The sequence below is a fragment of the Felis catus genome, chromosome E1 (genome assembly GCF_018350175.1).
Source record: "Felis catus isolate Fca126 chromosome E1, F.catus_Fca126_mat1.0, whole genome shotgun sequence".
In the NCBI taxonomy this organism is placed as follows: domain Eukaryota; kingdom Metazoa; phylum Chordata; class Mammalia; order Carnivora; family Felidae; genus Felis; species Felis catus.
Window position 1 is genome coordinate 41,638,543 of NC_058381.1, and position 14,233 is coordinate 41,652,775.

At 51.6% G+C, this 14,233-nt stretch overlaps 1 protein-coding gene, 1 long non-coding RNA gene and 2 other non-coding genes across 4 annotated transcripts; all 4 read left to right on the forward strand.

The window, feature by feature from the left end:
- The first annotated feature begins 1,709 nt into the window (after positions 1-1,709).
- LOC109496912 lies at positions 1,710-8,141 on the forward strand. Its single transcript, XM_045044178.1, has 6 exons — positions 1,710-1,719; positions 2,200-2,402; positions 2,728-2,836; positions 3,439-3,521; positions 6,227-6,647; positions 7,176-8,141. The coding sequence occupies exons 1-6, from the start codon at positions 1,710-1,712 to the stop codon at positions 7,256-7,258; spliced, it is 909 nt and encodes a 302-aa protein (XP_044900113.1). The 3' UTR covers positions 7,259-8,141.
- On the forward strand, positions 2,892-3,082 carry LOC111559364. Its single transcript, XR_002740131.2, has one exon. It is a non-coding gene; the product is annotated as a U2 spliceosomal RNA (small nuclear RNA).
- Positions 8,142-8,701: 560 nt separating the features above from the next.
- Positions 8,702-12,252, forward strand: LOC111559230. Its single transcript, XR_002740193.2, has 2 exons — positions 8,702-10,620; positions 12,098-12,252. It is a non-coding gene; the product is annotated as an uncharacterized LOC111559230 (long non-coding RNA).
- On the forward strand, positions 9,744-9,934 carry LOC111559133. The gene has a single exon (XR_002740133.2). It is a non-coding gene; the product is annotated as a U2 spliceosomal RNA (small nuclear RNA).
- Positions 12,253-14,233: the final 1,981 nt, after the last annotated feature.

Here is a 14,233-nt window from a genome sequence, read left to right on the forward strand (position 1 = left end):
ATGGACATTTGGGCTCTTTCCATACTTTGGCTGTTGTCGATCGCGTTGCTATAAACATTGGGGTGCACGTGCCCCTTCGAAACAACACACCTGCATCCCTTGGGTAAATACCTAGTAGTGCAACTGTTGGGTCATAGGGTATTTCTATCGTTAACATTTTGAGGAAACTCCGTTCTGTTTTCCAGAGTGGCTGCACCAGTTTGCATTCCCAGTAGCAGTGCGAAAGAGATACTCTCTCTCCACATCCTGGCCCACATCTATCGTACCGTCGTCTGAGTTATTAACGTCAGCCACTCTGACAGGTGTGAGGTGGTAACTCACGGTGGTTTTGATTTGTATTTCCCTGACGATGAATGTTGTTGAGCATTTTTTCACGTGTCGATTGGCCATCTGGATGTCTTCTTTGGAGAAGTGTCTATTCATGTCTTTTGCCCGTATCTTCACTGGATTATTTGTTTTTGGGTGTGGAGTTTGATAAGTTCTTTATAGATTTTGGAGACTAACCCTTTATCTCATATGTCATTTGGACATATCTTCTCCCATTCAATCAGTTGCTTTCAGTTTTGCTGATTGTTTCCTTTGCAGTACAGAAGGTCCCAGTAGTTCATTTTGCTTTTGTTTCCCTTGCCTCCGGAGACCTGTTGAGTAAGAAGTGCTACAGCCGAAGTCAAAGAGGTTTCTGCGTTTTTCTCCTCTAAGATTCTGATGGTTTTCTATCTGACATTAAGGTGTTTCATCCATTTCGAGTTTCTTTTTGTGTGTGGTATAAGAAAGTGGTCCAAGTCCATTTTTTCTGCATGTTGCCGTCCAGTTTTCCCAGCACGGTCTGCTGAAGAGACTGTCTTTCTTCCGTTGGATACTCTTTCCTGCTTTGTCAAAGATTAGTTGGCCATATGTTTGTGGATCCATTTCTGGGTTCTCTATTCCGTGCCATTGATCTCAGTGTCTGTTTTTGCAAGAGTACCACACTGTCCAGATGATTACAGCTTTGCGATACATCTTGAAGTCTGGGAGTGTGATGCCTCAGCTTCAGTTTTCTTTTTCAAGATTGCGTTGGCTATTTGGGGTCTTTTCTGGTTCCATACAAACTTTGGGATTGTTTCTTCTAGCTCTATTGAAGAATGCTGGTGTTATTCTGATAGGGATTGCACCAATATTCATTGTTAACTGATTTGTCCTTAATCTCCTGTAACGTGATGTGACACACCTGGGCAGGTGCTGGAAGCAGAGACCGGACAGACCCCGCTCCTGCCCTGGGGGGTGCATCCAGCTGCAGACGGGGACTGAGACACTTGCCCGGATGGCCAGAATACCAGGCAGAACAGGAAAGCCAAAGAGAGATGAACAATTGCTTGGGGCGTTCAGATGATAGCAACCCCCCTCTCAGCAAAACCCAATGAGCGAGTATAAGATGGTCTGTCTGATACAGGGGCCCCCGGATGGCTCAGTCGCTTGGGTGTCCAACTTGGGCTCAGGTCCTGAACTCGCGGTTCCCGGTTTCAAGCCCCGCCTCGGGCTCTGTGCTGACTCTCACAGTCAGGAGCCTGCTTCAGATTCTGTGTCTCCATCTCCCCGTCTCCCTCTGCCCGTCCCCTGTTCATTCTCTGTCTCTCAAAAATAAATAAACCTTAAAACAAAATTAAAAAAAGGATGGTCTGATACACGCATATCTGAACACAGATCTGGGAGTAGGAGGCGCAAAGAGTCCTATGCCGTCAGGTCAGGTGCAAGCGAAGCCCATTATGTATCGTTTCATGTGCACTTCATTCATTCATTCACCAAATTTCTTTTTTTTTCTTAGTTTTTATTTAAGTGTATTTATTTATTTTGAGAGAGAGAGGGAGGGGGAGAGAGAGAGAGAGAGAGAGAGAGAGAGAGAGAGAGAGAGAGAGAGAGAGAATCCCAAGCAGGCTCTGTGCTGTCAGCGAAGAACCCGATGCAGGGCTCCATCTCACAAATCGTGAGGTCACGACCTGAGCCAAAGTCAAGAGTCGGACCCTTAACCCACCGAGCCACCCAGGCGCCCGAAATTTCTTTTTTTCAACAACTATTTCTCTGGTGCCACATGTGTGCTGAGCACTGTCCAGTAGCTAGGGGCTAAAAGAGCTATTGATAGGATTCATTCACAGAAAGAAGCAGGAATAGACGCAAGGGCTGGAGCTGGGAGGGATGGGGGGGGGGGAGGGGGAATTCCTCCAGCGGCCCAGCCCCGCCTCCCGAGATGTGGCAGGCCTCCTCCCTGCCCTACACTTTCTACCACCTGCCTTCCGCCTTGCAGGGACGCTACCACCGGCTCCGGGAAGCCCCTCCCGCAGACCTGCCGCTCCCCTGCCTCAGAAGGAGCTGCTCGACCGACAGATACCAAGGTCGTCTTTGCGCCGGCGTGCGACCCATTTAATACGGTAAGGTCTCGGAGTTTCTAGGGAAAGGGTCTTGCGACTTTGCCTTCCCTCAAGAAGACCCTCCGCCAAGAGGTCCTTTCCACAGGCCCCTCTTGACGGCACCCGCTTTCCTCTTTGGTCCCGTCTTTAGTCTCCGTTATGTACAAAAGCGGAGACCGACCGCCAGCGCGGCTTCGACTCTCAGCGCGCGGAAGCGATCCCGGGGTCCAGTGGGCCCGCTTTAGCCACGCCTCCGCGGGCGGGAAAAGGCGGGGAATTCAAATTAGGAACGGCGTTGGGTGAGAGCGACGAAGCGTCGACAGAAACACAGATTCTCTTTTAAAAGGTAGAGGATTTAAAACCCTGCCCAAGAGCCTACTGCCTGGGGTGGCTCCCATACCAAAGTCCGAGAAGCGAGGGAAGGGAGACCTCGAAGGAGGGTGACGTGGCTCACCGTGAGTGCAATGTGGATGGCGACAGGGCGGTGGCGGGGAGGCGGGCAGGGCCGGTATCGCTTCTCGGCCTTTTGGCTAAGATCAAGTGTAGTATCTGTTCTTATCAGTTTAATATCTGATACGTCCTCTATCCGAGGACAATATATTAAATGGATTTTTGGAGCTAGGAGATGGAATAGGAGCTTGCTCCGTCCACTCCACGCATCGACCTGGTATTGCAGTACTTCCAGGAACGGTGCACCCCCGCTCGGGGGACAATGTCTGTGGTGCTTAAAGTCAGTTTTTGTTGTTCTTCTCGTGTCATTCCTGTATAGAGCTTCTTTGCGTTGTGTTCTTTCCCATAAAGCTTTGAGCTTTCCCTCTGCAGGCTGGGTTGTTTTACGCTCTGCAGGGACTCTTCTGCTACCTCTGGGAAGGAGCTTGGGAGAAAACGCGCATGTATTTTTCTGGGTCCACGCAGTACGGGGAGGGATGCTCACTCCCGTGACAAGTCTGCCACGTGGCCCTATCTCTGCTACTCTTTGTTTTTCGTGTTTCTGTGTGGGGCGTGTGGAAACTTAACGGCTGACGTCTTTAAACGGTAGTTCTTTCTTCGATGGAAGGCTGCTACGAGATCCATCGCGGGAAGCCCATACCCCCACGTGGCGTATCTCCTGAACCGCGCTTCTTTTTACCTTCTGCCCCGGTAAGACGTTTACCTAACCTCATCATCGTTCGTGGTACGAGACGGACGTCGCCACGTAGTGAAAAGCCGAGGCTTCACGGCCCCGGAAGGTCTGTGACATCTCTTTCTTTTACAACCCCTTAAAAGTGTGCGTTGTTGACGCACACCTTCCAAGAGTGGACCGGGCCAAATGTGGGTGCGGGCTGTAGTCTGCCAACCCCTGATATAAAACACCTTTTTGTCTTGTCATGGAGATGCCTCCCTTCAGGCTTCTTGACAGTCCGCTGCCACAACTAGGGAAAGGCCTTACATTTACAAGTGGCTGTGGCTCGTGACCAAAGTGGAAACGGAGAGTTCCTGCTCACTTGTGTCTCCCGGCTTTTCCATCCATGTTAATTAAGTACATTTGTTGAGCACTCACACTGTACACTCTTCCTTAAATGCCTTTGTGTTGGCGGACGTTTCCAGGGTTTCTTCCTTAAACGCGTGGTTCCTGCAGTTTCCCTCCACCTGTCATCACCAGGACTTTTTATGTTTTAGGGCAGATCGGGATTAAAATCTCCGCCAGCGCTCAAGAGGACTCATGATTATAACAACTGAATGAATCTAGGGGGGCCTGGGTGGCTCAGTCAGTTAAGCATCCAACTCCTGGTCTCAGCTAGGTCATGAACCCTCCTTGGTTGGTGAGTTTGAGCCCCACCTCGGGCTCTGGGCTGACAGCGTGGAGCCTGCCTGGGTTTCTCATTCTCCTCTTTCTCTGCCCCTCCCCGACTCACGTTCTCTCTCTCTCTCTCTCTCTCTCTCTCTCTCTCTCTCTCTCTCTCTGTCTCTCTGTCTCTCAAAATAAACAAATAAGTAAATATTTTAAAAATTAGAAAAGAAAGAAGAATGCTGAAAACTTTCCGAATTCTGGAGGGATCATGTAGGGAGAAAAAGTAAATGTTTCATCTTTGTTTACAAAGGTATAATTTGCCAAATTGTCGATAGCTTAAGAGAAAAGATAAAAAAGGTTTCAAAAAAAATCTGGAAACACAAAACATTAAAGAACAAGCAATGAAGTCATAAAAATGATCCTCCTCCTCAACTCATTCAGTCTCATGTAATTAATATTTATTCTACTTGAGTCCAGTTTTTCCATTAGTTGTGAAAATTTTTACCCAGTTCTGTTTTGTGATCTTAGACTTATCAAAACCTTGGACTTGCCGGGGCGCCTGGGTGGTTCAGTTGTTTAAGTGCCGGGCTCTTGAGTGCAGCTCAGGTCACCATCTCACGGTCTGTGGGATCGAGCCCTGGCGTGGGGCTCTGTGCTGACAGCACTGAGTCTGCTTGGGATTCTCCACCCCCCCCCCCCGGCCCTCCCACACTTTGTCTTTCTCTCTCTCTCTCTCTCTCTCTCTCTCTCCCTCCCTCCCTCTCAAAATAAATAAACTTAAGGGAGAGAGAGAGAGAGAGAGAGAGAGAAAGAAAGAAAGAAAGAAAGAAAGAAAGAAAGAAAGAAAGAAAGAAAGAAAGAAATTGTACTTGTCAAAATACAAGGGATGGATGAAATCGGTCCCCATCATGGAGTGTTACCATCTGAGGGGGGTCTCAACAGGAAGCCTGGGGTACACACCCTCTTGTGTCTGACACCTGGATGACCTTGAACCTTCGGGTCTCAGGACCTTGGTTTTCTTGTCACCTAAGTTAAGCACAGGATGGATGACTCCCAAGGTGCTGGGTGGTCCTGACGCACAGGGGGCAGCGGGCTGGGGGTGTGTGGGGGGGAGGTCCTTCCCTTAGCTGCTCCCTGCTTCCCCCTGCTGCCCCCAAAGAGAAAAAGAAAATCGGTTCATCCGGCTGAGATGATGACTCAGCCCTAGAGGCAGGTGCAGTGCAGGTAAAGGAGCCGGCTGCCTGGCAACCCACTTTGGATCTTAAACCCCTGGCCAGGCACCCAACGTTCTGCCCTCAGCAGCCAGGTGTCCAGCTCCTTGAGTCCGCCCCCCACACATCTGAGTCTGTCTCCCAAGTCCGGTTAGCTTGAAATCTCTTTCTGAGAGTGTGCTTTTCTCATCCGTTAAGTGGGGATCGTGAACGCTGATTGATCCACTTTCCTCAGAAAGTGGATGGGAACGAGAGGACCCGTCAATCGCAAAGACGCAAAACCAACCAGCCAAGAGGAAGGGTCCCCTTAATTCTGTGGGAGGAAGCAGAGCAAAACAGCTGAGGATGTTGGGAGGTGGGGCCTCGGCAGCCTGGATCTCTTTGGATGTAAAATACGATAAGTAACACCTTCTCTTTGGGATTGTTGGAAGACCAAAAGGACAATGTGGGGATTTGCCGACCCGGCCCACGGTGGGTGCCCAAGGATGGCAGGCAAGTTTTGAAGCCCGGTTCTTGGGGGAGTCTAACTAGTTTTATGGATCCAGTCTAGCTGGGCATGAAACTTGCTGTCCAGCACACAAACCCTGATATTCTTTCTAGCCCCGGGATCCGGAACGCGGTCGGGGCGGGAGGTTGGGGGGGGGGGGCGGGGCAGGCACTCTGCTGGCCCTTGCAACTGCCTTGATCACGTGTAACTATCCAGGCTTTTCAGGCTGGCTTGGGGTAACACCACCCGGCCCCATCAAAGAAATGCAGCGTGAACAGTCCCACACCTCTTGGCTCCTGTCTCTCAAGGAACATGCAAGTGAATCTAATTAATGACCTTCAGTATCTTCTGTGCTTTTTTATTATCCCATCCACAGTTCCTGGAGCCTTCCGGTCACTTACAATTCAAACAAAAGAAACACCAAAAAGCTAGTTCGTGTGTCATGGGCTCCTTTTCTCTGTCTCGGCACCAGAAGGTTCTAGAAACCGTTTGCAGACTCTCCTCAGGGACTCAGAAGGTCAGGGCGAGAGAAGGGTGGAGAGAAATTGGGTTGCATGTATCGGTAGTGAGAGTGGAGATCCTGAGGAATATATCTGCTGCTTCTGCCGGTCTCTCTCCCTCAGTCATCAAGCGCCGTCGCCGAGCACTTCTCAAACGGTCCCGTACGCACACGCACACACACAAACACACACGCCAGGAGAGTCTTGTTAACAAGCCCGTGGTCCTGCGTTTCCAGCATGCTCACGGGACCCTAATGCTGCTGATCTGGAGACCTCGCTTTGAGCAGCGAGACTGCGGTAAAATGTCCCACCTCGGGTCTTTTGTATTTCTTTTTTTTTTAAGTTTATTTACTTATTTGTGTGTGTGTGTGTGTGTGTGTGTGTGTGTGTGTGTGTGTGTGAGAGAGAGAGAGAGAGAGAGAGAGAGGGAGAGAGAGAGAGAGAGAGAGAGAGAGAGAGAATCCCAAGTAGTCTCCGCACTGCCCATTGAGGGGCTCGAACTCACACACTGTGAGATGGTGACCTGAGCCGAAATCAGGAACCGATGGTTGCTTAACCAGCTGAGCCGTCCGGGCGCGCCTGCATCAAAAATGTTAAAAACAGGTTATCAGAAGAATTTTTAAGAGAAAAATCCAGGGGTGCCTGGCGGGCCAGTGGGTAGAGCATGTGATTCCTGATCTTGGAGTTGTTGTGAGTTCGAGCCCCACGTTGGGTGTAGCGATTACTTAAAACTAAAATCTTTTTAAAACGAGAGAGAGAGAAGAAAAATCCGGAAATATATCTAAATACGTATGAGGACTTTTTTTTTTTTTTTTTCATGATCAGGGTGGCGTCTGAACCTGACGGTCCGTGGGCTATTATTCCGTATAGGATGCCGGGACGGCTGGGTAGCCATCCAGAAAAAGTAACGTCAGACTTATACTCCCAATTCCTGTACTAGGACGGATACGAAGAAGTGTGATCTGTGCTCGAGGTGGAAATGCAAAATGATGAACAATTGAAAGGACAACGGGCAAAGAATAGAGACACTCAGTAACTTGACCAAACTCACAAGAAGCCGGTGCGTGAACCGGAATGAGAAACCATTAATCTGCAATGGGAAATACTCCTTTGCGATGACAGAACACGCATGTCTGCCATCCCAGGCACCTCGCTGCACAGATCAAGATGCCCGTGACGTTCCGTGAGGGAGCCCAGTGGGGCGCCTGGCTGGCTCCGTCAGAAGAGCATGGGACTCTCGATGATCTCAGGGTCGTGAGTTCAGACCCCATGTTGGGCATGGAGCCTACTTTAAATAAATTAAATAAATAAATAAATAAATAAATAAATAAGCGAGCACGCACGCACAAGATGACCAGATAAACGTGGAAGCGAGCAGAAAGTTGGTAGAACGCAGTGAGGGTCATAATTACCACAAGCCAGGAGGTCTGCCGGTCACCTTCCACATGTAGAGATCACATTATATAATATTTATTCATTCACTTATTCGACCAAATATACGAAGTGTCCAGTATATGCCAGGTACTGTCCTAAGCACTGGAAATATAACTGTGGACTATGGAATAAAGAACAAAAACAACAAACAAACAAACAAACAAAAAACAGGTAAGGGAGAACAGGGGCCCTGAGTGGAGGAGGGAAGATTAAGATTCTATGGCTGCTGTCAGTACTCTCCCTTTCCAGATGAGGAGCTACAGAGAAGTGAATGGCCTGAGGTGTTTCCCTGTGCTTGGTTCTCACAGATATACTACGTACCAAACATGTTTTGTTATTCCCTCTTTTTAAAAAAATGTTTCTTTGTTTGTTTGTTTATTGAGAGAGAGAGAGAGAGAGAGGGGGGCGAGCGCGCGCATGAGCGCACGATCAAGGGAGGGGCGGAGAGAGAGGGAGACCCAGGATCGGAAGCAGGTTCCGTGCTGTTGGCGCAGAGCCGGATGAGGGGCTCCATCCAACTCACCGACCTTGAAGATCAGGACCAAAGCCAAAGTGGGGCGCTTAACCGACTGAGCCACCCAGGCACCCCACGTGTCGTTATTCCTAATAATTCTGTCTAATGATTTCTCATCTCGTCATCTCTTAGTTTACAGGACAATGGGCAAATGGTTTATTGAAGGCGGAGGGTGAAGCCAGGAGGACAAGGTCCAGGCTAGGTCACACCAGGCAAACTGGGTTTAGACGGCTTCCGTCCTGTCCGCCCCCGCACACCTACCTGTGTGTCAGGCTCAGCAACGCTTAGTGTCCTCCTGGGCTGGACACACAAGAATAACTTTTCTTTTTCTTGCTTGCTTGCTTTTTTTTTTTTTTTTTTTTTTTTTTTTTTTTTTTTTTTTTTTCCCCCTCCCTGTGCTCTTTCCAGGCCCTGAGCTCTTGGCTTCCTAGACCTTACCCAGCCTCTTCACCGACTAAGCTGTGTGGTCTCGGACAAATTGCTTAACCTCTCTGTCTCAACTGTTCCATCTGTAGGTAAACTTTGCAAGTGTGACCCGAAAAGAAAGCACTGGGCACAAGTCGGACCCAAACAACCAATGTGTCCTATTGTATTGTGTACTGCCGCTCCGTTGTTTCAGTGTCACAATCGATGGCCCCTTCACTGGTACCTCGTGGGACCCAGGACCCATATTCTAGACGGCTTAAATTGAGGTCACCTCATTTTAAGCTACGTTTCGTGCTCCCTCGACCCCATTCAGGAAGGCACGAAGGTTTCCCCCTCTCGACCCGGGACACTGAGGCTCGACTGGGGTCGGGTCAAGTAGTTTGCCCAAGAGCCCTGCTGACCAAGGCAGGGTAGCAGCCCTGTTAGGGCCCAGTCTCGGGTCCCCACTTCTCTCTGGAGCCCTTTCCAGGAGACCTCAGCCGGGCGCTTCTCGGTTCCCAGCACCCTGGAGACAGCAAGCCCCGTAGGGTCCTACAGTGATGACGGGACGGGACGACGTTCTTCAAACTCGGACCGCTCTGCTCCAGCCCCCTTCCACACACTCCCCCCCAGTTCCCAGACCCCCATCCCCACCTCCCCCTTGGTCCTGCCTTTACGCAGGCAAAAGCTTTAAACCAACTGAGAGCTTGGCCTCAACCTAGGTTCTGCTCCAGCCCACAAAGCCCTTCGAGAGAACTGGGAAGTGGTGGGCGCGGTTACACCTCGCCGCGCGGAAGGGGCGGGGCATTCAAATGAGAAATGGCCTCTGGGTGAGCGACGAAGCAACGACAGAGAACACAATTTCTCTTTTAAAAGGCAGAGATTTCAAAATCTGCACAAGAGCCTGCTGCCTAGTGTGGCCCCCATACCAAAGTCCGAGAAGCGAGGGAAGTGAGACCTCGAAGGAGGGTGACCTGGCTCACCGTGAATGCAATGTGGGTGACGGCAGGGCGGTGGCAGGGAGGCGACCTACGGGCGGTATCGCTTCTCGGCCTTTTGGCTAAGATCAAGTGTAGTATCTGTTCTTATCAGTTTAATATCTGATACGTCTTCTATCCGAGGACAACATATTAAATGGATTTTTGGAGCTGGGAGATGGAATAGGAGCTTGCTCCGTCCACTCCACGCATCGACCTGGTATTGCAGTACTTCCGGGAACGGTGTCTTCCTCCCTCTTGGGGGAGGTAATACTTGTGGTGCTCAAGATCAGCGTGCGGTCGTAAACGTGCTTCGGGTCCTGCTCATGGGGATGGTGGGGGACGCATCGCCAGGCGTTTGCAGTTCCTCTTCTTCTTTTGGGGGCTGGCGTGCTCGACGACGGGCGCCTGTAAGATAGCGCGGAGCCTTGCTTTTTCCGAAACCGTTGTTGTCAGCTGCGTCCTCTGGGCAGTAGCAACTAGGAGTGGCTTCGCAACGACACCTGCTGTGAGGGCTTAAGTTTCCAAATCCTTGCTCCCAGATGGCACGGGTGTGGAGTCCGACTAAGCCCGACACACGGTCACCTCTCTTACTACTTCCGTCTGCTGGTCTTGCTCCTGAGTGGGGTCTATGGCATGTAAGTGACTGAATACTGTAAGCAGGTGGTTTGTTTTGTCTTAATTTTAGTGTTTACTTGTTTTTCAAACAGTGTGAGCGGAAGAGGGGCAGAGAGAGAGAGAGAGAGAGACCCCCCCCCCCCCGCGCCGACACGGGCCGGAACCCACGAACTGCGAGATCATGATCTGAGAGCCGAAGTCGGAGGCCCAACCAGACTGAGCCACCCAGGCGCCCCAAGTCGGTGGTCATTTCTTAGGAGGAAGGTTATCATCGTAGGAGGTCATTACCTACAAAGTGCTCCCTTTTGCCTTCTGCACAAAGGTGAAATATTTTCTTCATCTCACCGTTGGTGGTATGAGATGGGGGCGGCGGGGGGGGGGGGGGCATGCATGCTTTCTCTCGAAAGGGCCAGCCACATCGTAGAAAGTTGAGGCTCCACGGGCCCCCAAAGGTCTCTGTGACATATTCTTTCTTTTACAACCCTTTAAAAATGTACGATCCGTTGTTAACGTGCACCTTACAAGAGCGGACCGGGCCAAATAGGGGTACCGGCTGTAGTCGGCCGACGCCTGGTATAAAGTACCCACTTTCTGTCTTGTCAGGGAGATGCTTCCCCTTCAGGCTTCTTGACAGTCCGCTGCCACAACTAGAGAAAGGCCTTACATTTACAAGTGGCTGTGGCTCGTGCCCACAGTGGAAACGGAGAGTTCCTGCTCACTCACTTGTCTCTCCCAGGTTTTCCATTCATGGGAAATACATTTGTGGAGCACCCACGATGTACACACCTTTTTTTTTTTTTTTTTTTTTTTTTAAGGTTTTTACATTTTGTTTGTTTGGAGAGAGGCAGAGAGCACAAGCAGGGGAGGGGCAGAGAGAGAAGAGGGGAACAGAGGATCCAAAACAGGCTCTGTGCTCACAGCGGAAAGCCTGATGCGGGGCCGGAACTCAGGAACCCTGAGATAGATGATCATGACCTGAGCCCTAGTCAGGCGCTTCACCGACTGAGCCGCCCAGGCGCCCCCACAAGGTACACTCTTGATTAAAAAAATACCTTTGTGTTGGCGGACATTTCCAGGGTTTCCCTGCAGTTTCTGTCCACCTGTAATCATCGGGTCTTTTTTATACTCCTATATTGTTTTAGGGCAGATCTGGATTAAAATCTCTGCTGGCGCTGAGGGGGACCCATGATTATAAAAAAAAAAAAAAAAGGAATCTAGGGGTGCCTGGATGGCTCCGTCGGTTAGGCGTCCGACGTTTGGTTTCGGCTCAGGTCGTGATCTCACCACGGTTGGTGAGTTTGAGCCCCACGTGAGGCCCTGCTCTGACAGGGCGGATCTTGCTTGGGATTCTCTCGCTCTCCCCCTCCCCTGCTCGGTCGCGCTCTCTCGAAATAAATGAACGTAAAATGTCTTAAAGTAAATAATAACAATAAACAAAAATGAATCTAGCTAACAACAGTATCCCTCCACCCAATCCATACACCTCCTTCTACAAAACTGTGTCCTACCTGAGGAAAAATATGTGACACTCTCTACTTAAAAAGAGACTTCTTGGGGGTCCTGGGTGGCGCAGTCGGTTAAGCGTCCGACTTCAGCCAGGTCACGATCTCGCGGTCCGTGAGTTCGAGCCCCGCGTCGGGCTCTGGGCTGATGGCTCAGAGCCTGGAGCCTGTTTCGGATTCTGTGTCTCCCTCTCTCTCTGCCCCTCCCCCGTTCATGCTCTGTCTCTCTCTGTCCCAAAAATAAATAAACGTTGAAAAAAAAAAAAAAAAAAAAAGAGACTTCTTTTCCTCTCCTAGGCTGACACAGAAAGAAGGAAAGAAAGAAGAGACACCCAAATCTAGAACACCGACCACGTAATTTCTTCTCGTGTTCCTAGTCTGTTGCCCTGTGTCGTTATGTGCCCTTTTACGGGTCCCCTCAGGTCCCGACAGAAATAGCAAGATGTCATCTCTCCATGCCTCCTCAGCCTCATGAGACCCCGGACCTCCCCTTTCCCACTCATTTCTTTTCCTTCTCCCCAAGTGCTAGCAAGTTTGAGCACGTTTGGGACTGGATGGTTGGAGTATTAAGGTAGGCTCCTGGGGTGCTGATAGAAGGCAGGGGGAACCAACGAGTGAGTGTTACAAATTGGGGTTTATGCGTTCAGGAAACATGTCTTGAATGACTGCTATGTGCTAAGACCGAGAGACAGATGCCTAGGTATGAAAGAGGCAGACGGGCCTCCCTACCCCGAGAAACCTTACAGTCCCGACAGAGAAAGCGGAGCAACCAATCATGGTGGGACCCGGGATCGTCTCCTGAACTGAAATTTCTAAAACCCCCGCAGAGGATTTCTTCTCATGGGTTGGGCACACCCCGTTGCCAGCAAAGCCCACCCTGGGCTCACTGATGCCAGGCGTCCGTTTCTGAGTTCCTGGGAATGGATACCCTACAGTTGAACAGGCAACAGAAAATGGGCAAAGGATAGACAGTCGCCCGCGGGTTGCGGGGGTGGGGGGTGGGGAGAAAAGCACAGTTACTTAGTTATAGGCTGACATCTGCCCCCCACCCTGGGGCAACGTCACCCCTTCTGTGCCCCCGAGTCTCCGAGGGGCCAAGGGGCCTGGGCCACCCGCTCATCCCAGAGACCCCAGTATCGAATCTATCCCCTCTGTGGCATCACACCGACGGGACAGGATGAGCTGGGCGGCTGGCGCACCAGAGGCCATCAAGAGATACAGGCACTCCGGTGCCCCGCAGTCAGAGAGGGAGGGAAACCCTACAGTGAAAGAAACAGGGCAGCACAGCGTTTAAGGACTCCCATTGTGGGACATCCCCTCCAAAGTCCCGAAAAACTGCTTCCTCTTTATACACCCGCCGCCGCCGCCTACTGAAAGAGAAGGAAACCCAGGGCCCGGTGGGCCTCTGCGGGTTCTGGAAGCAACCCATTCCACACGTAGACACCCTGCTTGGGCTCACGCGCCGCGGGACGTCGGAGACCCTCACCTTGGGAGGCGTGTGCGGAGCAGAGAGAGAAGGGCTCTGAAGGCCTGCGAGGTGCAGAGGGGCAGCCCTGCTGTTGGGGCCACAGCATCCGGCGGACCCCACCGTGTTGGCGGCCGCGGGCGGGTCTGTGAAGGAAGCGATGCTGTGTGGAGTTTATGGCAAAACCACCACGGGGGCCAAGGGTCACATGGTGGGGGCGGGCGGGGGGGGGGGCTCCCCTCCCTTCGAGTTCTGGAGCCAGGCCTCCCCCAGGCCCCGAACGCCAGAGACCTCTCCGCCTTCTGAAAAGCAGCTCCTGGCATGCTGCTGGGCCTTTGTAGAGACGGATGCTCAGCATGGGACCGTCAGAGACCAGGGCCCCGGACTGTCCCTCAGTCCTAAGATGAACGTAGGGTATCAGGGTCGAGCCCGAGCAGGAATAAGAGCCACTGGACAGCCAACAGAGGAAATGGCCCCGCCGGCCCTTTCTTGGCCACCCCGGACCTGGCACGACGGCACGTGAACAGCGGGGGCTACAGTGGTGGCCGCGGAGGTCGCACACGGGGCCGGCACTGCTTCTCTCGGGGGCCCTCAGTGGGGGAGGGGGGGGATGGTACAGGGCTCCATGGGGTACTGGGGCCCGACCATATCTACTGGCCATTTCTACTGGGTTTTCACATGCGGGGCTCCTCTAGCCGCCTATCTTTGTTTCCAGAGGCCTCCCGTTGACTGGCCAAGCCTTTGTCCGTTTGCTCAGAGCTCTGAGGCCCTCCTTGCCCACACCTGCCTCCTCCCTCTATCTTATTAACCCTCCGCCCCCCGCACCCCCAATCAACCTCCTGCACGCCTCACTGAGTCCCAGCAGCTTCTTTCCAGAGGACCCAGGGCCGCCTAGGACTCAGACTCCGGTAGTCCAACTTTTACAAAACATTGGTCAATGTGAATATGTAACATTCATGTCTGTACAG

Excerpts from the sequence above, each read along its gene's own strand:
- LOC109496912 (XM_045044178.1), top strand. Across the intron at positions 2,403-2,727 it reads CGTGCGACCCATTTAATACG|GTAGAGGATTTAAAACCCTG; the intron begins GTAAGGTCTCGG and ends CTCTTTTAAAAG. Across the intron at positions 6,648-7,175 it reads CTTTGAGCAGCGAGACTGCG|GGTGGCGTCTGAACCTGACG; the intron begins GTAAAATGTCCC and ends TTTCATGATCAG.